Genomic DNA, 22,849 nt, shown 5'->3' on the forward strand with positions numbered 1-22,849 from the left:
GCAGCTGCCATGTGTGCACACAGTTGGGCCAGTATTGCTTACTTCTTTATTTACAAAATATTTGCAAATCTGATATTTTGCGAACATCCTATCGGTGTGTTTTACTTGCGATAATCGTCTATAGTCCTTCCAGGAAGAAGTATCAGATCGACGGTGGTTTTGGGAAAATCTGAATATCCCGCGTAACTCAGCAAGGAGTCATAGCGAAAAACGATGTTAAACTGTGCTCTCAAGAAATAATAATTTGTACAGACTGCAATATGCTTTCTCAGCACTTATTGCCAGACCATCACAATGAAACAGAATATAGCCGCAGTCGCAGTCCACTTTTAGCTCCTTTATCCCACTGGGGCGGCGCTTTATTTAGGGCGCTCGACTACTGGGCCCAAGGATGCGGGATTGAATCCTGGTCTCTGCTGCCGAATTTCAATGGCAGCGAAAAGCAAGGCGCCTGTGTCCGTTGTGATGTGCGCCAGAAAAGAAATTTCTTATACTTTTCTAGAGATTTTCGTGAAGATGTTGGCCATTTTCGTGCTGCCTGCTAGAGTAGTAGCGATATATTTTTACACCCCACATTGAATTTCATCAATTTAGATAATTGCAAATGGCTCCATGTCTTCTACTTTAATGGCGCTGAAGCCCACACTGGGAGACTCGCGCGCAAGAACCTCTATTTTCGTATTGCAACAAAATAATTTTTTGGGGCAGGTTAATATGAAGTCGCCCTCGTTGCCTCTTTGACTCGTCCAGCAAATACCTAACTGACAACTGGCGTATTCGTTCAGACAAACTCAAGCCTTATTTAAATCTGTTTCACCGTACAGTTGGCAACAAATTTGTCATTATTTTTGTATGACATCGCCGGGAAGAGTAGCTGGAGGCATTTTACGACATATTCGCTTAAGCCGCAGATTCTGTTGAGTCTCCTTGATACAACTCAAATAAAAATGGGAAGCATAACACCTCCAAAAAACAGGCATTGTTGGGTGGAAAGCGACCTTCTCTTGGCTTAGTTGGTGGAAATGGGATTCAAAGTCCCTTCTGTTTGGCGCCCTTGTTGCAGTCTACAGAGTCTAAGGATGGCGCTTTTGTGTTTTTTAATTCAATAGTTCCTCTTCTACGCCTTTTTGTATAATACTAAAGACAAACATTTATTAGTTGCACGGTTGGCGAATTTGGAATAGAAGTAGGATGCAAGCCAATAATTGCCTTATTTCTCAAGCACACGTGAAAAAACTGAAACCTGCTTTTCGCATCAAGTATGATCTGAAGCAACTGGCTGATAAATTAATTATGTTCCTTACTTTCCGTTCACGCATTTTAGGGTAATTTATCCACGATGCTGCAGGACTTCCAAGTGATTGCAGTATATTTCTTCTTTAAGGCCTCTCGCATTTGGGTGCATGAGCTTCATTGTCTCCAAATCAGTAATCTGAAGATGTTTTTAAATTGCAGCTTGGCCAGCCTGAGTTCGGCGTCGAAAGGGAAGTGCTCCGTTCTCCATTTGGCTCCCCCTACTTCCGGATACGTCACCGCTACAAGTTGTTCATCTTCCGTTCCGCCCAAATACTCGGGTCTACGGTTGCTGCAGCTGAGGCTGTGGTCAACGATATAGTCCACTTCGAGGGAAGGCTTGCCTCCGTAAGTAGATAGCAAGAGATTCAGAGCACTTTTGTGCGGTTCGACGAGAGGATGAGACAATCTGCAAAAGACGCAGGACTGCTAGTTAATTATTGGCGAATGAACCGAACATTGTTTGCAGGCTCGTATACCGGTGGTGATATAATGTAACAACGATTCAAAAGGTGTGGACTGTGCGCGAATGTGTAATTTCTCAGTCGTCGGCGACCTCTAGACGATTTTGAGTCAAAGCTGACAGCAAAACATCTAGGCATCGATTTGCGTCATGCGAGCACTGTTTCGCAGTCATCTGCCTCCATTTTCCATCCTGCTGGAGCCGAAATGTGAATGTTTAGCGCCGAACGAAATTTAACCAGAAGTAACAACAGAAAAATTTAACGAAAAATAATTTTTCAAAGCTAACATTCATGTTCATCTTTCATACAGGACTGCTCTGATTCCAAGGTGCATCTGGGAAGCGTGTTCTGCTTTGCTCTGGTTAACGGCTGTTGAACCTGTTAGTGGGAACTGGCCACTATTTATCTAACGTAGGTTTCCTTAGTGTCCTTTCTTGCCGCCTATGGAAGTTTCTTCTCCCAGCCAGAGCTCTTCGCCCTGGTCGGCTAGCCGCCCGGCTGATTCGATGCCTTTGGAATGCTTCCTAAGAAATTGGGTTACGTCCCTACCGGTTCCTCTTGTTCCTGGTGGTGGTGGCACCATTTGCATAGATGAGACTGAAGCTATCCAAGAGGAGATTTTTCATATTACTAGGTATCTTTTAAATATCTCGTAGTTAAAGCGATCTGGCAAAACAGGCGTTCTATGACATGATCCATCGTTCAGTGCCTAAGTGATCTTCTAATGTGCTCCAGGTTTCACAATTCAGCCATAAGGACTTTTGTCGCCACGTACAGTACTCGTGCTATGGTCTTTCTAGTTGTGATGTATGGATGCGAGAGTTGGACTGTGAAAAAGGCTGACCGCCGAAGAATTGACGCGTTTGAAGTGTGGTGCTGGCGAAGACTCTTGAGAGTTCCTTGGACTGCCAGAAGATCAAATCAGTCGATATTGTCGACCATAAACCCTGACTGCTCATTGGAGGGTCAAATTTTAAAGTTAAAGCTCAGCTACTTTGGTCATCTGATGAGAAGAGAGGAGTCGCTGGAGAAAGATTTGATGTTGGGAAAGGTTGAGGGTCGCCGGAGAAGGGGTAGGCAGCGAACGCGTTGGTTAGATGGCATCTTCGAGGCACTGCAGATGAAGTTATGTGATGTAAGGAAGACAGTGAGAGACCGGAAAGCATGGCGTGACATGGTCCATAGGGTCACGAAGAGTCGGACACGACTGAACGACTAAACTGAAACAGTCTGTGTCAAAATACAGTCTGTGTCAAAATTGTAAAGCCCAGAGGATCTGCTTCTGGGCCATGGCGTGCGGCCTGTAATGCATTTCCAATGTTCCCAATTTCTTGGTCGTAAGATATTTTGTCCTACCCTCTCCAATGGAAAGGAGCTCCACTGGTTCTAAATTAGCGCCACTACATAGCTCAGAAGCAGATCCCATGGGCTTCACACGTTTGACACAGACTGTACCTTGCTTGTGTGAAAGGTACTGTCGGTGGGGTTTCCGCGAACCTCTCATCGGAAGCACCATTGAAAATACTCGTTCCTGCTGGAGCGGTGTCCATTTACCAATGCACAAGGCTCACAGTTGACTCTCGCATTCCCACCGTGAGTGCCATCCTAACTTTCGCCGGTCTTACCTGCCAGCCAGAACTAAAAGCGTGGCCGTAACTGTTTCGAGTGAAGTCTTTGGACTCTAGTCCGCTGCAATGTCACAATTGCTGGCGTTTTGGCTAGAGTGCAAGCGCCTGCCGGTCCACGATTCAATGTTGTTCATATTGTTACGTGGAAGATCTACAGTCCGAAAGCTGTCCACACAACTAACGTTGATGAGAGCACCGATTTCACAGCCCTGAGCGTCGTGGTCTTCTCGGAGTCCGTTGCAGTTCTTCATCCTCATCACCAACAGCGAATACAGCTAAGTAACATTACCCGTCCGCAGGAACATGACTGTTCCGGTGTGGTCTACATTAGCGAAATAGAACGTGATGATAGGGCTTCAGACGAGACATATGCACTATTTCGGAGGTTGGCACTGTGGACGGGGACTTCGGAAACACAGATTCAACTTCGTGGGTGACGTCGGTCACGGGGCGAAGAACACGGTAAGGGATTGTGTAATGGGGCAAAAGTTTTTCACACAAGCCCACTCGACGGCACGGGAGTCACAGCAAGACGAGAGATCAAGGAGTGTAGCGGACATCACGGTGGCAACTGTCATACCGGAACTTTTGGGAGTCTTGGGATGCAGAGAGCCTGGCACGAGCTATCCGGCGGGCATCGTGAGCGCTGGCGACGGCATCACTGGTGTAAGTACTGGTGGCGTCTGCCGAGGGTAGGGAGGTGCCGAAAAGAAGTAACGGGTGTCGGCCAAACAATAAATAAAATGAGGCGTATCCAGCGGTAGAATGGACAGATGAATTGTAGGCGAATGTCACAAAGGGGAGATGAACGTCCCAATCTCGGCGGTAGTCAGACACATATATGGCTAGTATTTCTGAGGGTACGGTTTAGATGTTCGGTGAGGCCGTTGGTCTGGGGGTGATAGGCCGTGGTGAATTTGTGGCGGACGGAGCACGATCGGAGAATTTAGTCAACCACTTGCGACAGGAAACAGCACCCACGGTGAGTTAGTATTTCAAGAGGAGCACCATGATGAAGAATCACGTTTTCTAGAAGGAAGCAAATGACGTCTGTGGCGCAGCTGGTTGGGATGGCTCAGGTAATAGCGTACCAAGTAGCGTAATCGGTGCCGACCGCGATCTGTTTCTTCCCCGAGGCGGAAACTGGAAAGGGGTCAAGGAGGTCAACGCCTATAGGGAAAACGGGTCAGTCGGTATGGGTATCGGCTGCATATGACCTGCAGGCAACATTGTGGGCTTCTGCCGATGATGACACAGTTCACATGCGGCAATGTACTGCTGGACAGAGCGGTAGAGCCCCGGCCCGGACAGCCCAGGCTGTCATATGTCTGAGAGACACCCAGGTGGCCAGCCGTGGGAGCATCATCGAACTGTTCAAGGATGGTGGAACGCAGGTGTTGGGGAACGACGAGCAAAAGGTCTGTGCCATCTGGTCGCATGTTACGTCGGTATAGGGTGTTCTCTGTAGCACAAATAAGGCGAGAGAATGATCTAAGTGCTGTTCGTCGGCAATGTTAGAAGAGGCCGAGAGAGACAAGACACATGCGTCATCGTCAGAGTTTGTAGGACTAGGGGAGTCGACGGGATGACGTGACAGTCAACATCTTGGTGAAGCCGGCCGGACTTATAGACGACGGAAAAGGTATATTCGTGTTATTGTAGCGCCCGGCGCCCCAAACGGACAGTAGGATCTTTGAGAGAGGAAAGCCAGTACAAGGCATGATTGTCTTTTATCACAATAAAAGGGCAGCTAAACAAATAATGGCGGAATTTTGTAATAGCCCAGACAAACACTAGGCACACTTGCTCTGTGATAGAATACTTTTGTTCGGGTTTTGAGAGGAGGCGGCTGGGATACGCAATCACCCTTGTACAGCCGTGTTGCCGCAGAGCGAGTATAGCTCCTATTCCATAGCCACTTGCGTCGGTGCGGAGTTCAGTATTGGCGGATAGGTTGAAATGGGCCAAGACGGGTGGAGTAGTGAGGGCATCAATAAGCTTCGAGAAAGCTGCAACCTTTTCAGGCCCCCAAGAGAATGAAACGTCTTTCTTGAGGAGGAGGGCACGTCTTTTTTGTGGCCAATAAAACTTCGAGCATCGCTTGATGAACGCGGAGTGGGAAAATCTTTAACGGCACGAATCTTGTCAGGGTCAGGCTGAACGCCGGAAGCATTAACCAAGTGACCAAGAAGTATGATTTCTCGGTGACCGATGCTGCACTTCTTGGACTTTAGTGTAACTCCGGCGCGGTGAAAAAGTGAAAGGATTGTAGAAAGGCGAAGGAGATGGCTGTCAAATGTAGAGGAGAAAACAATTACGTCGTCAAGATAATACAAACAAGTGGTTCCCTTGGAAGCATTAACCAAGTGACCGAGAACTATGATTTCTCTGTGACCAAAGCTGCACTTCTTGGAGTTTAGTTGAAGTCCGGCGCGGCGAAAAAGCGAGAGGATTGTAGAAAGGCGAAGGAGATGGCTATCAAATGTAGAGGAGAAAACAATTACGTTGTCAAGATAACACAAACAAGTGGTTCACTTGAAGCCTCTGAGCCTCCGAGTCCATCATGCGTTAGAAGGTTGCTCTGGCATTGTAAAGGCCAAAAGGCATGACTTTAAATTGATAGAGGCCGTCAGGGGGCATGAACGCTGTTTTTTCATGGTCTTTCTCGTCGACAGAAATCTGCCAGTAGACGGAACGAAGTTCGATGGACGAAACGTAGCTTGCTAAGTGCAAAGTATCAAGCGCGTCGTCGATGTGCAGAAGAGGATATACATCCTTTATGGTTATCTTATTCAAATCACGGTAGTCAACACAGAATCTCCAACTGTTATCCTTCTTGACAAACACGACAGGGGTTGCCCAGGGGCAACTGGAAGGATGTTGTTCGCTAACATCTTTTCGACCTCCGTTTGAATGACGTGTCACTCGGCAAGCTGAACACGATAGGGCCGCCTGTGAATAAGACTGGCGTCCTCGGTGTCAGTGCGGTGGTTGACAACTGTAGTTCGACCCAATGGGCGGGCACCGAAGTCAGAAAGGTCACTGTAGGTAAATAAAAGCTTGTGTAACTCAGCGGCGAATTCAGGGTGAAGATAAGCTGCAATCATGCTGTTAAGCGGATCAGGGCTCGATGTGGACTACGAAGGGGTGTTTGCAGGGACTGCAGTTGGACGATCTGTGGACAGAGCTGAAATGACACAATCGGTCATAGGGGACAGCGCAGCTAATGAAATTTTCTCGGGAAGAACTTGAGTTGAAAAGCTGAAGTTAAGGACAGGGAGAGTGGTGCGGTTCTGGGAGATAGGCACAATTAGATGAGGAAGGGTGGCGTGCCGCTGCAGCATGACATCAGTAATGAGAGGAGCGAGATGGTCGCCATCTGGGATGGTTGGAAATGGCGACATAGGGATGTAAATGGCAGTTTGAGGAGGAAAGCGGCTAAACCGCGCTGATCGAAGGGGGGTGAGCAGGAGGGGTCTTCAGAGCACAGCGGAAGGTCCAAGCGAGGTAGGCTGGTAGAGCAGTCAATAAGAGCAGAGTGGGCGGTTCAAGAGTCGATGCCAAGGATAACGTCGTGGGAATTCGTGTAAGACGGTAAGCAACACTGGGGCATGACGGTCCGCAATCGTAACTCGCGCCGTGCACATGTCAAACACGGCATAAGGGCTACCATTGGCGAGGCGAACTGTGGTAGAGAGTGCTGGCGTAAGGACTTTCTTGAGGTGATGGTGAAATGAGGAGCTGAGAGCGGACAGTTGGGCGCCTGTATCAATTAGAGCAGAAATGGGAACTCCATCTACAAGGACGTCGATACGGTTATTTTGTAGGACAGGGGTCAGCTGATCTCGGTCCGGATCATAAATTGAGCGTCACCTCCGGGATCTGCATTGGCTAGTTTTCCGGTAAGTGGCCAGAATAGGACGGTGACGAACTGCGGCGAAGAAGAGGAGAACGCGAACGTCGTGTTTGCGGGGAAGGTGAACGGTTGGCAGCACGGACGGTGGAACCGGGGTCAGCACGGTTCTGGTCGGGGCGAAGTGAGGAATAACGAGGGGCATAATCTCCGTGGCGGTCGACGTTGGTGAACTGGAGAGATGGCATGTACCAGCGGCTACGGCAGTGTGGTCAACGCGAGAACAAGTAAAACAGATGGGGCGATTGTCATGGGTACGCCATTCATTTGGGTTACGGTACCGATATCGGGGCCAGAAACCGGCGTTGGATGAGGCAGCAGCAATCACTAGAGGGGCAGGTCCTGAATCCACGGTGTCGATGGCCCTGGCAGAAGGGAGTCCCATATTCGTAACCTCTTGGCGAACAACAGCCTCAAGTGTATGCGACAGTGAGGCCGCGGGAGTCATTACCTCAAGCTCTTGGTGGACAATACGTGTCAAAGAGCTGTCGTTAGCAGGCGGTCGAAGAGTCGGGAGATCGATACAGGAGGAGCTAGCAGCTGTGTTCGGCCGCCGGTCGAAACGGTGAGATACGCGCCTCTGTTTCGCCTGCTCGAAATGTCAGCACACCTGCAGCACAAAGTCCACGGTTGAGCAATCCCTGCACAACAGGAGGTTGAAGGCATCGTCGGCAATGCCTTTTACTATATGGCCGACTTTATCCTCCTCAGGCATGCCTTGCTTGACTTTGCGGCATAGAGGCAGAACGTCTTGGATGTAAGATAAGGCTCCGTAGACATTTGGGCGCGAGAGGGGAGCGCTTTCTTGGCGGCGATGTGGCGGCCAATAGGCTTTCTGAACATTTCGTGGAGCTTCTGTTTGCAGATATCCCAAGATGTTAGGTCATCTTCGTGGGTATCAAACCCCACCCGCGCGGTCCCAGTCAAGTAAAAGATTACATTCGCGAGCATGAGTGTGGAATCCCACCTGTTGTGCTTGCTCACGCGCTCGTATAGAGCTATAGCCAGTCGTCTATGTCTACGTCGTCGGCCCCGCAGAAGGTTCCAGTGTCACGGGGGTGGCCCATGACAACAGCAGGTGAAGCGGCTGTAGAGGTAAAGGCGTCTGTAGTCATTGTAGTGGTTCCGACGTGGCGGCCGCTGCGGAGATCCAGCTTGTGACAGGGGAACGAATAGATTCACCTTCACCAAGAGATGTTACGTGGAAGATCTACAGTCCGAAAGCTGTCCGCTCAACTAACGTTGATGAGAGCACCGACTTCACAACCCTTAGCGCCGTCGTCTTCTTGGAGTATGTTGCTCTTCTTCATCCTCACCACTAACAACGAATACCGCTAAGTAACAATATTTTGGCCCTCACCCTGGAACTCAACATTTTCGCCTATGCTCTGCCTCGCACGCTGCTTCTAACTTAAGTTGCCCTGCTCGTAGCAATGAGACAGCGATACTTGAAATCACTGAAAAACATCGTTGTTCACGTTGGGAGGCAGCTGTAATGTTCAAAGAGCCCAAGTCTGAATTTTGTAGCACAGTGACTGCTTTTCAAACAGCTTAATTACAATCTTTGGTTTCTTCTGTTGTGGCCTCTGCCATTTAGTAGTCTATACCGGTTGCGATGGAGCGCTTCTTTGTTTCTTTGCTTCTTCTTTTTTTCCACTATGTTTGCCCCTCGCCAGACAGGATTCTGTCGAACCCTTGACAACACCAAATCTGAAGGCGTTCCACAAGCTTCGTTCCTATTCCCTCTTTTATTCAATATTTTCCTTTCTTTAATACCTATATGCGAAACAACATTCGCATGTACATTTATGGAGGCGATAATGCCTTCTTCTCCTCGCCCACGGATATCCATGCATTATATCATACTTTGCAGCATTACCAAATTGATCTGTAATTTTGGCTATATACTCTTTGTTTCGGTCTAAATGTCAAAAAATGTTCCATTCTAGTCGTACCTGTCAATTAACCTGCTTTCATTTCTCTATCATATTGTTACGCCGGGTAGCGGCGCATGAGGAGCAGCAGAAAGAGAAGAAAAAGAAGCAGGGGAAGCGACCCGCGCGCAGACTGATCTGGGTTTTCTGAGCCGTGTGCGTCCGTTCTTCATACGACGTTCATCTGTATTAAAACCATTTCATCCGTTAAATTTGGTGGAGGTGCTGGGTAAAACGTTCTGGATCCGCCAGAACCTCGTCGCAGCCGTCGTGTAACAGGTTTGCCACCTTTATCTCCTCAACAGTACCTTTCAATGACTACCACCCGCACGACGCAGACTCATGCACAGCGACCAGAAGAGACGACGACCTTTCCCCACCAGCGAGAGCCGCGTACGTTCCACGGTGAGCCCGAAGATGACGTTAAGGAATGGCTCCGACATTATGAAATATGCAGCAAGTACAACCACTGGAATTCGATCGCACGCCTGTACAATGTTGCTTTCGTTCTCGCTGGCACGGCTCTGACGTGGTTTGACAACCACGAAGAAATCCTGACGACCTGGAACCGATTCGTTGAAGAAATTACGAAGTTGATACCCTTGCGAAGAAGGAACGCGCTGAGCCTCAAAGTTCCCAGAGAGCCCAGCTGCCCGGTTAGACATGCCCACGTTACATCGAGGAAATATTGAAACTTTGCCGCATTGTAAACCGGTAGATGGCAGAGGAAGATAAGGTAGGGCACCTTCTCAAGGGGATTGCTGAGGATGTGTACAACTTCCTTATTTCGCGGGACACCCTTGCCACAGTAGAAGATGTCATCAAGCAGTGCCGGGCATTTGAGGCGTTAAAGGCACGTCGGATACCACCCAAATTTGGCCGTCTTCCTAAGGTCATACCTATTGTTGGTATAGACATTCCGGAGGCTGACGACATCGGTTCTATGGTCAGGAGGATTATACGCGAGGAGCCGGATATTCAGCGGCAACGTATAAATTTCGATGTACCTTTCCACCCGACGTCGAGGTCCGTATCATCATGGGAACAGCGCACGCCGTGGGCTGCAAACATAACTGCGAACCAGCTTACAACAACAGCGTGGAGTGGACCCTGCAACCAACATCGCACCCTTATTTCCAGCAGTGTCCAGCCCATCCGGATGAAGTGCCTCGTAGTGCTCCTCGTCGCGCTTCTGTCACCCCATCTTGGCCTCCAAGGGATCCTGAAGTGAACTACCAGAGCCGCCAGCCACCTGTATATTACGGCTGTGGGGCAGTGGACATATCTTCCGCTTTTGCCCGCGTCGACAAATTACCCGACCCCCTGTCCAACGAGCACCACGCTGCTCATAGCGAACGGTGCTCAGTGGGTTCAATGGGTGCGAATGGTGCACCCATTCATAACAATGGCGCCCAGTGGGAGCAGCAGCCACCTGGGAAACTAGGTGGTGCGACCGATGGAGGTAAGGTCACCGGACGGTCAATTTCACGCATACCTCTGCCTATCGTCATGCTAAAGAACAAAGTGTCAGTGTTTGTAGACAATGTTAAAACGGATGCTTTGGTTGACACTGGTGCCGCTGTGTCAGTTACGAGCTTTTCATTTATGAACCGCCTTCGAGAGAAAGTAATGTTTGTGTTGGACAAAAACACTACGTTTTGTGGAGTTGGGGTGAAATGTTAGTTCCGATTGGCTGGTGCACTGTTTCAGTTGTCATTGGTGACGAGTGCTATAGGACAGAATTCGTTGTATCGAGACGTGCCACGCATGACGTTATCTTGGTGTTGACGTTTTGCGCGATTATGGTGCGACTTTCGACTTTAGTGCGGGTGAAATGTATTTGCAGCCGAACATTATTCCCGTATTAGTAGATAGCGTGTTCATGTCTCAGAGTCATCAGTGAGTTCTCGCCCTGAATGAAGATGTGCTGCTGCCTGCGATCACGACGACATTTCTCCCCGTGAAGTCATCTGAGTCATATGAATCTTTCATGGGTAAACATTCAATAGTCGTCGAGCCAGATGTCTCGAATGGAGCGAAAAAAAAATATTTTGGTGCCACGCTCCGGGTCGTGGAGGCGGAGGATGGTCGCGCATACCTCTGGGCTGCGAACGTGTCAGAAGAGCCTGTCCGTCTTCCTTCTGGTTTGACACTCTCGAGATTTGAGAATTATGTGACCCATACCATTGGAATTATTTCCGATTGCACAGGAGCCGCAAAAGACAATACAGAATATTGTGCTGAGTTTGAGGGCATGGTCAACCAATCGCTCCCATCTAGTGAACGTCGTATTCTGCAAGACATTTCGACAACGCATGCCCAAGTGTTCGACTTTGCCTCAAACGGATCGGGTAGCCATTTCCCAGCTTCTCGGCTACAGCACAAAATTAACACAGGAAACGCACCCCCTATTCGCCAAAAACCTTAGAGTCTCCCTGGCAGAGCGCAAGATAATTCAAGAACAGGTGGACGAAATTCTGCAGAAAGGAATCATTCGAGAATCTTCCAGTCCATGGGCCGCACCTGTGATCCTAGTGCGAAAAAAAGACAATTCTTGGCAATTTTGTGTAGACTACAGTCGTTTGAATGCGGTCAAAAAGAAAGACGTATACCCATTACCTCGCATTGATGACGCTGTCGATTGTCTGCATTCGGCGTCATATTTCTCCTCTGTTGATTTCCGATCTGGCTGTTGGCAAATTCCTCTACATACATCCGACCGTGAGAAGACTGCTTTTGTAACACCAGATGGTTTATACGAATTTAATGTAATGCCCTTTGGATTATGCAACGCTCCCGCAACGTTCGAGTGATTTATGGACCCTATCCTTCGTGGCCTCAGATGGGAAATATGCATGTGTTACCTTGATGATGTTATCATTTTTAGAAAGACCTTCCAAAAGCACAATGAGAGGCTTCATAATGTTCTTGAATGCACTGGCAAAGCGGGCCTCATTTTGAATTCGAAGAAGTACCATTTCGGAGAGCGACAAACTTTAGTTCTTGGGTTCCTCGTCAACGAGCATGGTATCAGACCGGAATCACAGAAGATTGCTGCAGTACGCGACTTCGAAACTCTGCGCACCCTGAAAAGTCTTCGGAGCTTTCTTGGTCTCTCTTCTTACTTTCGGCGCTTCATTGCTGGTTTCGCGCAACTTGCCCACCCCCTTACTTCTCTACTCCACAAGGATTCACAATTTGTGTGGACCCCAGAGTGCAAATCCTCTTTCAATCTGCTCCACCCTTCCCTAACTTCAGCACCACTGCTGCGCCACTTCGACCCTTCTGCTGTGACGGAGGTTCACACTGACGGCAGTGGCATCGGTCTTGGGGCGGTGCTTGTGCAGCTGCATAGTGGCGCTGAGCACGTTGTTGCATATGACCGCCGCACATTGACAAAATGTGAACCGAACTACACAGTTACCGAATTGAAGTGCCTCGCAGTTTTGTTCGCTGTGCACAAGTTCCGACCATACCTATATGGACGCTACTTCACCATAGTTACTGACCATCATTCGCTATGCTGGCTCATCGCACTTCGCGATCCATCTGGTCGTCTGGCGCGCTGGGCATTGCGCCTACAAGAATACAACTTTGGTGTCGCGTACAAGAGTGGACGACACCGCAGTGATGCAAACTGCTTGTCACGGCACCCATTGCCGACTTCAGTTAAAGATGAAGACGGCTTCGACGGGTGTTTAGCCTCAATCGCGTCGACGTTTCCTAGTATGGCGACCTTTAGGCGAGAACATAGAGTTTCTTAACCTTATCTAGAGGGAAAGCTGTGCTGCCGTCTATGGGAGTTTACATGGAGTTTCCAGACGGCCAGTTCAGCCACCATGGGCGCTCAAAGCATCATGGGCCGGAGAGCTATCGAGTGCAGAACTACAACTTTCGGCCAAAACTAAGGCAAAGATAAACGTTGTTCTACCGTAAATAATGTCCTAAGATTGAATATTGTGACTATAAATTGCAAAAAGAGAGAGAAACAGCATGTCAGTGTGATATTTATTCAGTATAAGCGATGGCTCGTTCTCCTATTGGCTTAGTTTTGAGCAGCACAAATACCAATATTTCGCCCTTAATTGGCAAAATTTGAAAAAAAAAAAAAGAAACGTTACAAAAATATATATGGTTGTACAATCACTGAAGGAAGTTTTTAGAGGCATTTCAGGAAACAAAAACCATTTATTGGTGACGTCTGCTTTTGCGCCTTCGCTACTATAGCTTTCGCGGTCTATGTACGCTCCTTCAGATGATGATGATGACGAAAAGAAACATCGCAATAACGCCACTCCACGTACCCGCAAAAAAACCGACTGTCCCGCAGCAAGTAGCACACAGGCCCATGATTCTTAGCGCGCCCATGGTGGCTGAAGTGCAGCGCCCTCAGCTTTCCCTCTAGTTAGTGTAAGGAACTCTATGGGCGAGAACAACTCAACGACCGGTCACTACAGCCTCTTATGCAAGAGGCAGAAGGAAGAGCAGTGTCAACGTAGTGTACTATTGAAGACGGTGTTTTGTTCAATAAGAACTACTCAGTTGACGGTGCTGTCCTCCTTTTGGTCGTCCCAAAAAGTCTCCGTGCACAAGTTTTGCATGCCATGCACGATGAAACTACCTCTGGACATCTAAGCTTCTGTCGTACCCTGCACCAAATTCGCCAGCGTTTTTATTGGCCACAAATTTATAAGACAAGCAAGCAATACGTTGCGACATGTCAACAATGCCAGCGACCTAAGGCACGCACCACCACGCTGGCCGGACCTTTAAAACCCGTCAAGCCACCTACCTCACCTTTGAAAAGTTTGGAATTGACCTGCTCGGTCCATTTCCACAGACTGTAGAGGGCTGCCGCTGAGTTATCGTCTGCGTTGACTATCTTACCAGATATGCGGAGACCGCTGCTCTCGCTACCGCAAAGGCTTCTGATGTTTCGTCGTTTCTTTTGCATTCCATTATTCTTCACCATGGCGCACCCCGTGTTATTATAAGTGATCGTAGTCGGCAACTGACTGCTGATGTCGTGGAAGAAATGCTCTTTGTGGTTCACACTACCGACACTAGACACCGTATCATCCGCAGACTAACGGTCTCACCGGGCGCACCAACCGCACCTTAACAACCATGCTGTCCATGTACGTCTCGTCTCACCATCGCAACTGGGACGCAGTGCTACCGTATGTGACGTACGCTTATAACACTGCAAATCATGACGTTACCGGCTGTTCTCCTTTCTATTTACTCTATGCAAGAACTCCCCACGTTTTCCTTGACACCATCTTCCCGTTTTCCCCCAACGACGATGCGTCTGTCTCCCAGATATTATGCCGTGCCGAAGAAGCCCGTCCTATAGCTCGTTTACGCACACTGGCTTCTCAAAGCCGCTCGAAAAACACTACGATCTGCAGCATCGTGCAGTTACTTACTCCCCTGGAGACTACGTCTGGCTTTGGACGCCCTTTTGCAAGCGAGGACTATATGAGAAGTTTCTCTGCAAGTACGATGGCCCCTTCGTCGTGTTGGACCAACTGAATGACGTGAATTACGTTAGCGCCAAAGTCACGACGGATAACCGCCGATCCCGCAAGACACAAGTTGCTCACGTGGCTCGCCTGAAGCGCTTCCATCTTCGATCGCCTAATTTTCTCGAGGACGCGAATAGTTTGCCCGGCGGGATCTGTTACGCCGCGTAGCGGCGCATGAGAAGCAGCAGAAAGAGAAGAAGAAGCCGATGTCAGTGCACGTTAAAGAACCCCAGGTGGTCGAAATTTCCGGAGTCCTCCACTACGGCGTCTCTCATAGCCTGAGTCGCTTTGGGACGTTAAACCCCACAAACCAACCAATAGAAGAAGAAGCAGGGGAAGCGAGCCGCGCGCAGACTGATCTGGGTTTTCTGAGCCTTGTGCGTCCGTCCTTCATACGACGTTCATCTGTATTAAAACCATTTCATCCGTTACAATACTATCAAGAGCCATCAATTCAGGTTGGATACCTTGTATTAAACATATCAAGCGTAAAGGGGAGCGCGCCTTGGGTCTATACTTCGTCACATAAGCCACAGGGGATATGCAATATGATGACATGCTTTTGTTATTGTCTACAAACTTTGTGTGCTTCCTATTCTTGAAATCGGCTACATCTTGTTTACTGGCTGCGCTGGTCACAAGCTTCGACCACATCTCGTGATCGAACTCCAAGCATTGCGGCTTGGTTTCAGCCTTCATAGTTTCGTGGCTATAAACGTCCTGTACTCTGAGGATGGTTACTTCATTTTGATTTCCGATTTCAGAAACTGATGGTACAGTCCATGATTTTTCCTATCATGTTCACAAACAATATTTATATCTTCGCCTAATTTGTTTTTCGGTGCTTTATCTCCGTTGTCAGAGATGTGTATTGTCTTTCACAAGCTATGCTCGTATATCTCAGTTTATTTTGTCTATAAGGATCTTAATCTAAATCATGCAAAGTTCTGTCAGTGTCTACATTGGTTTCCATTTTGGATTACTATTTGCAACAATTTTCGTCATATATCGTAATTGCGTCTGATGCTGCACAGTGTGAGGAAAAAGCGCGGGTCAGATTTTTTTGTGCTCCACTCGATTCGGTTTTCACTCTCCCTACCTGATTTGACTCCGTTCTATTGCAAAATTTTTAGCTATTGCTTTAGCCATGAGGAGAGTTCGTTTACAGCACTGCAACGTTATTGTGATAGGGGTCGTTCTTTCAATTTGTACTGCTTTGACGTTTTCGATTCCTTCTTCTGTGCGTCAGCAATTGTGTGATTTCGCGCCATCTCATATCCGTAAAATTGAACTTGTGTGGATTCAAGGCTATTCTAGTATTTTAATGAGCGAATCCGCGCTCTTTCTTGCATCAGGTTCCTTGAATTGATATATCCTTGCATTTCTTCCCTACGCATTATTGCATTACTTTATGGGTGACTCCGCGATTGAAACAATTTCCTTGGACGAAGTCCCCCAATTCTCTTTCGGTCTTTCGACGACTGCAAACACTTGAAGTATAAATGCAATCCTGGTCAGTACCTCTCCCGCAAGTGCGAGGTGTGTCCTAAAATTTTCAGGTGTATACGATTCCTTCCCTTAACTTTTTTTTTTCACAGATCTGGCTGTTCTCCATCATCCACGTATTCATAAAGCAATGAACACGAGACTTTGGGTCTTTTTCTCGGTCTTGTCGCCGTTTCACTTCCCTGTGTTTCTTTCTCTCTTTTCTTGTAAAAATTTAGATCCTTGGCTGTTCCAAATTTACTTTTGTTTGACGCCACTCAGCTGAACTTCAGCGGCGGGGCGGTGCGCTTCGCGGCATACAAATGACCTCTGATAGGATTCCCTGCTAGGTGTACTGATTCCGCTGTTTCTTCCCGTCAGTTTTTGTATTCAATTGAAATTTTATTCGCGCTTGTTTTTCATCAACAGGTCGTTTTTCTGTTGTGTGTGTGTGTGTGTGTGTGTGTGTGTGTGTGTGTGTGTGTGTGTGTGTGTGTGTGCGTGTGTGTGTGTGTGTGTGTGTGTGTGTGTGTGTGTGTGTGTGTGTGTGTGTGTGTGTGTGTGTGTGTGTGTGTGTGTGTGTGTGTGTGTGTGTGTGTGTGTGTGTGTGTGTGTGTGTGTGTGTGTGTGTGTGTGTGTGTGTGTGTGTGTGTGTGTGTGTGTGTGTGTGTGTGTGTGTGTGTGTGTGTGTGTGTGTGTGTTGAGAAAACTTGCTTGTGCTTAGTTAGAGATATACGCGAAAAATATGAGGTCGTTTGTGGCCTGGAACAATTTGCTATCATTTCGGATGTGGGACCGGCCTTTTCTTATTTTATTTAAATACCCCAAGGGCCCAGCTGGGCATTAATTAGGGCAGGAAGCTTATAAACAAAAATGACTACATAAACTACATATGGGAAAAACAAATACAGGGAAAACAATAATATTAAAACTGTGATTTTTAAAATTAGCTCAATACATTGTGGGCATGCTAAAGTATGCCAAAAACCAAAATAATATGTATATGTATAAGGCCGGCAAAGGTACAAAGCCGGCAAACTCAAAGAGACTGTAATGCTGCGCTAGATTCAAGAAGTGTTAGTAACGATCTTTCGGCTCCATCGTTACTAACACTTCTTTAGTAACGATGAGCGGAAAGATGATGTTTCGTTTATGGACACAATGCTGCCAGGTAAAGAATTCCACTCCTTTATAGCCAAGACTAATGGGGAAGTCTGATACTTGTTCGTGCTCTCAAAAATGGTTGGAATTTTATGTGCATGGTCGGTACAAGATGATGTGTGATGTGCTGCTCTGATGTGCCTGCGTGCGAAAGATGAATTTGTTTAGTAGAGGGAGGGAACAACTATAGGCGAATGAATTTCCTTCGTATATCAAGGTCCGGAAGATTTAAGGATTTCTTCATTGCAGTGACGGTCTTACCGGTATGGGGAGTAAGACCGTAGAATAAAGCGGGCTGCCTTATTTTGCACAATCTATGGAGCTGGATAATGTACCTTGGTGGGGATGCCATACTACCGTACAATGATCTAAAGATGCTCCAAATAGAGATGTGTAGGCTTGGTGTCAGGGTTAGCTAAGAATAGACGTTTGAGAAGGCCTAATTTTTTCAAAGATATGATAGTAATATATACTATGTGGCTACGCCAATTGAGGTCTGGGAAAAACACAACGCCTAAGTATTTGAAATTTGACGTTATTTATATTATAGTGGTTTACTGGAGTTTTAAAAAGTGCCGAGAAAGTGATCTGTTTGGTTTTATTGGTATTTATTTTCATCTCTCAAGGATTGAACCAATTACTTAGTCTATCTAGGTCTGTTTGCAGTGCTTCATGCGGGCCACGGGAACTATTTGAGACTCCCGAGAACGACGACCATGGGTGGTCAGGCGAGAGACTACAAAGTTGACTGCTCTGATGCGTTCCAGCACAACGAAAGGACCAGTATACTGGTGCAATAGTTCCTGGGTCAGGCCGCACTTACGCAACGGCGTCCAAAGCCACAGCAATTGTCACCAGGGGCCTAATTAACATCTTGGTGACGCGTGTCGTAGCATTGCTTGCAGCGTTCTTGGGAGGCTAAAGTACGAAATCTAGCGAGTCGGCAAGCTTCTTCAGCCAAAGAGAGAGTAAGCGCAAATGAAGTTTCAGTTTGGAGCTACAAATGTGTCCAGAGTACTTCGTGGAAGTCGAGCGTAAAGAAGAAAGCGTAAAGAAGAAGAAAAGGACTGTAGCCTGTCGTTTCGTGCTTAGCAGTGTTAAATGTGTATGTTATAAACGGAAGGACTTCATCCCAGTTTTTGTGGCGGGAGTCGACATACATTGCGAGAATATTGCTAAGTGTAAGATTCGTGCGTTAGGTAAGGCCATTTGATTCTGGGTGGTAAGGAGTATATGGAAAAATGGCATGAGGAGAGCCGAAGAAGTTCTACACCTTCTGCCGTAAACTCTCGCTCCCGGTCGCTTATTAGCACACGAGGAGGCCCATGTCGAAGAATGATGGATCGTAGGAGGAAGGCCGAGACATCAAAAGCAGTGGCGGACGTTATGGTAGAAGTTTCACAGTACCGCGTAAGGTAGTCTACGCACACGATGATCCAGCGGTTCCCGTTGGTGGAACAGAGAAACAGTCCTAGTAGGTCAACTCCCGCCTGTTCGAATGGAGTTCGTGGCGGTGTTATGGGCTGAAGATGACCCGGCGGAGAGCAGGTTGGGTGTTTGAAACGCTGGCATGGGAGGCAGTAGGCCACATAAGGTTGAGTAGTTTGACTCATCTTCGGCCAATAAAAACGTTCTTTAGTACTGCGGAATGTCCTGGCACAGCCCAAGTGTCCAGCCGTGGGTTCGTTGTGCATTACCCGAAGAAGCTGACACCGAAGACGTGTAGGGACTACCAGAAGAAACCATGCACCTACTGACGAGTAGTTCTTCCTGTACAGTAGACCATCACGAATGCAGAATGAGGTCGCACGGTTCGGTGAACTTGCGGCATCAAAAAAACGGCGCCAACTCGCTGTCGTTCCGCTGTTCAATCTTGAATTCACCAACATCGTGGAAGCTTGGAGAGGTAGCAGCTATATACTAATCCAAGATCTCACTCTCGCAATCAGTACTTTCAAAAGGCAACCGTGACAGGCAGTCAACATCCCCGTGCTTACGACCACTCCTAAAAGACCCAATAAAATTGAATTCTCGGAGGCGCAGAGCCAACCGCGAAAGGCGCCCATAGGGGTCACGGACGTTTACAAGCCAACGGAAGGAATGATGGTCCATAAAGATATGACCGAAACCGTTGCACATCGAAAACAAAAGCTAAGCATTCCTGCTCCGTTACTGTGTATATGCGCTCAGCCTTGGCTTGCATAGGCAACATGTTCATTGCCACTGTGGCGCTGTATGACGATTGTACCAACTCCGATTGCGCTAGCTTCAGTGTGAAGTTCTGTTGGAGCTGATGGGCAGAAGTGGCGTAGTACATGTCCTGATGTCAAAATAAATTTTAACTGACGAAAGACGGAGTCACAATCAGTAGTCCACTTGAAAGGCACATCTTTTTGCAGAAGACAATAAGTGGATGTGCTAGATCAGCAAACTTCAGAACAAAACGCCGGAAGTAGGAGCAAAGCCCCCCAAAACTCCTGAGCTGTTTTAACGATTGTGGTTGTTTAAAACAAATGACAGCTTCAATGCTTTTTCAGATCAGGCCTGGCCCCTTCCTTGTCTACGAGATGTCCAAGTACCGCTGTCTGGCATTCTACAAAACGTAATTTCATGGAATTGAGTACCAGTCCAGCTCTCTCGATACACTCCAATGCAACATCTAATCGACTGTTCTGTTCACGAAAGGTAGTTCCGAATATTACTACATCGTCCAGATAACACATACAAATGTTCCACTTCAGTCCGCGCCAAACTGTATCGATGAATCTTTCGAAGGTCACTGGAGCGTTGCATAATCCAAACGGCATCACACTAAATTCATCTAGTCCGTCTGGGGTGATGAATGCCGTCTTTTCATTCATCTAGTCCGTCTGGGGTGATGAATGCCGTCTTTTCTTTGTCTTTCAGGTGCATGGGAATCTGCCAATAGATCAAGTGAGGAAAAATAGGAGGCAGAATGCAAACAATCAATGCCGTCATCAATACATGACAGAGGATACACGTCCTTAGTGACAGTATTCAGCCTTCGATAATCGACAAAAAACCCATGTGCTATCTTTCCTTTTGTCTAATATCACAGGGGCGGCTCACGGGCTAGATGATTCTTGAATGATGCCCTTATGCAGCATATGACGAACTTGTTCTTCGATCGTCTGACCTTCTGATGGGCATACACGATAAGGCTTCTGACGGACTGGATCAGCAGTCCCAGTATTGATTTTGTCTGAGTACGGGAAATTGGAATCTGTGGTGGCGAGTCTCGAGTGAAATTGAAACCGCAGCATGTTTCGACAGAACTTCCACTAAACTGTAAAGGTTACTTCTTGGCAGGCATTTGTTAACCATGGCAAGAAATTTTGTCCTATCTACTTCTGAGCATGCGGTAGACTGGGAATTGCTTTTCCTGAGAATTGCCACTGATCCAAAAGCGTCTTCGTCAAAGTTGGCAAGTTTTAGGCCACGTGGCAATACAAAAGGTTTATTAGAGCAGTTAGTCGTCCACAAAAAAGAATGGCAATTCCTGACTGAAATGATGCAACGGGTAATTAGAGCATTTTTCTTCGCGCAATTGAGAGTGAGTGGCTCAACTACAGCGTCGAATGCATCACTGGTACAGCTTGAACCAACAACTTGTATAAACTCTGCCACGGCCGGTCTCGAGGGAGAGAGCGCGCGCTCTTTCTTACGGCCTTCTCAATCGCCGCGGGAACAATGGAACTTTTCTCCTTGAGTTACACTCTCCGCCACCGCAAGGGGCGCGCGACCTGCTCACTGTTCGCTCCGCGTCTGCTTCAGCGGTGGTGGGTGGCTTTTGCCTGGTTTCGCGCTGTTGCTCGCGAGTTTCGTGGTGAGTGCAGCTCCGAAATTAGACAGCACAGAAGGTAGATGCTGCAGCGGCATGTCGTCAACGTACCACACGTGCACGGATATAAAAAACACTGTCGTTCAGCAAACGTACGTTCCACAAGCATGGCATACATTGCGGCACGGTAGCTACTTTTGTCCATTTTAATCTGAATTTTCCCCAAGCCTGTACAAGAATAGGAACAAAAAGAAAACTGAATAAGCAGTGATCTCATCAAAGCTTCTTCAAGGCTAACATGACAGCAACTCGTCTGCAACAGCAAAACCGTCTTTCAGCGCTAGATGCGAAACCATTCATGTAGCACCGAAGATGAAAATAATTTCATAAAAATGTAATGTAAATTGCAAAATGCTTGCATTATATGAAGTACTAGTATAACAGTCAAAATAAACGTTTTAGGGTTGAGTTTTAAAAGTTATTACAATTCATATACTAGGCAATGTGTGCATTTATAAACATTATTTTAATTTTGCAAATAAACTTTGTTTTAATGCTTCACGCGAAAAATATGTTTTTCTTAACCCACCAACCCTCCGTGCGCACATGCCGGCGTACTCAAGACGTACGAGCAGCTTTACATCCGATATTACTGGCGCGGCATGTACATATTATTTTGTCTAGAAATACGTCCTGTCATGCCGGGTGCGACGTCGCAACTCTCCTGCTCGTTATTCGGCTCCTCCGGTGCAGCCAATGTTCTTTCCGCTAGACTTTTTGGCCGTATCGGCATCGACCTGTATAACCTCCTTGCTTACAGAGCTGCAGACAATGGTTGGATTATAGTTGTATTTGAGAACCTGATAAGGCATGCCACAACCGCAGCACTGCCGGCAGCATCGGCCGGTGATGTCACATCTTTCATTCTGCACTAACTCGTCGTTCGAGCTTTCGAGCGAGAAAGCATGAGTTTGATGGTCAGAAGATGTTGAAGTGCTGCTCACAAAATGTCAGATTATCCACACTACTACCACTACCTGTCATCCGGAAACTAACGGTCTCCCTGAGCGATTCAATCGAACGATCGGAGAGATGATCTCCATGTATATCCATCTAACGAAGCCAACTGCGACGCTGTCTTTCCAGTCATTACTGTCGCTTATAATACCGCTACGCAGACAACTACAGGATTTTCCTCCTCCATGAACGGGAGCCCTCGTCTCTGTAAGATACGGTGCTCTCCTACGGTTCTGATAGCTCCGTATGTACTGCCATACCCCAGGTCGCGAAACATGCTAAAGATTTCCGCCGCCTAGCCCTATCCTTCACGACGGAGAACCGACAAGCTCACCCCTACAATCTCGACCAGGTCAGCCCATTTCAACCCGGCATGCTTGTTCGGTTGCGGGTTCCTGCAGCAAGTCGATACTCGTCCCAGAATCAGTTGGAGCAGTACCAAGGCTTGTACCGAGTTGTTTCGGAGACGTGACCTGTTGCTACGTCGTTGAGCCCGATACGCCTTCTTCCGATTTGCGCCGTCGCGGTTATTAGACTGTTCATGTTCAATTCTGAAACCCTTTTACGTTGAGCCCCATGTCCTCTTCTTGAGTCGATAGGATGGTTTCCTTTTCGCCCAGAGGT

The 22,849-nt window shown here is 47.6% G+C and overlaps 1 protein-coding gene across 1 annotated transcript in view; it reads left to right on the forward strand.

Moving 5' to 3' along the window:
• Positions 1-22,849, forward strand: part of LOC146209851 (neprilysin-1-like) — a 97,160-nt gene that overhangs the window by 28,911 nt on the left and 45,400 nt on the right. Inside the window, exon 3 of the mRNA XM_084581322.1 lies at positions 1,456-1,641. Within this exon, the coding sequence (XP_084437448.1) occupies positions 1,456-1,641 (186 nt within the window). The remainder of the gene's footprint in view (positions 1-1,455; positions 1,642-22,849) is intronic.

This window comes from Amblyomma maculatum, chromosome 1, assembly GCF_055883805.1.
Source record: "Amblyomma maculatum isolate TAMU_Amacu chromosome 1, ASM5588380v1, whole genome shotgun sequence".
In the NCBI taxonomy this organism is placed as follows: domain Eukaryota; kingdom Metazoa; phylum Arthropoda; class Arachnida; order Ixodida; family Ixodidae; genus Amblyomma; species Amblyomma maculatum.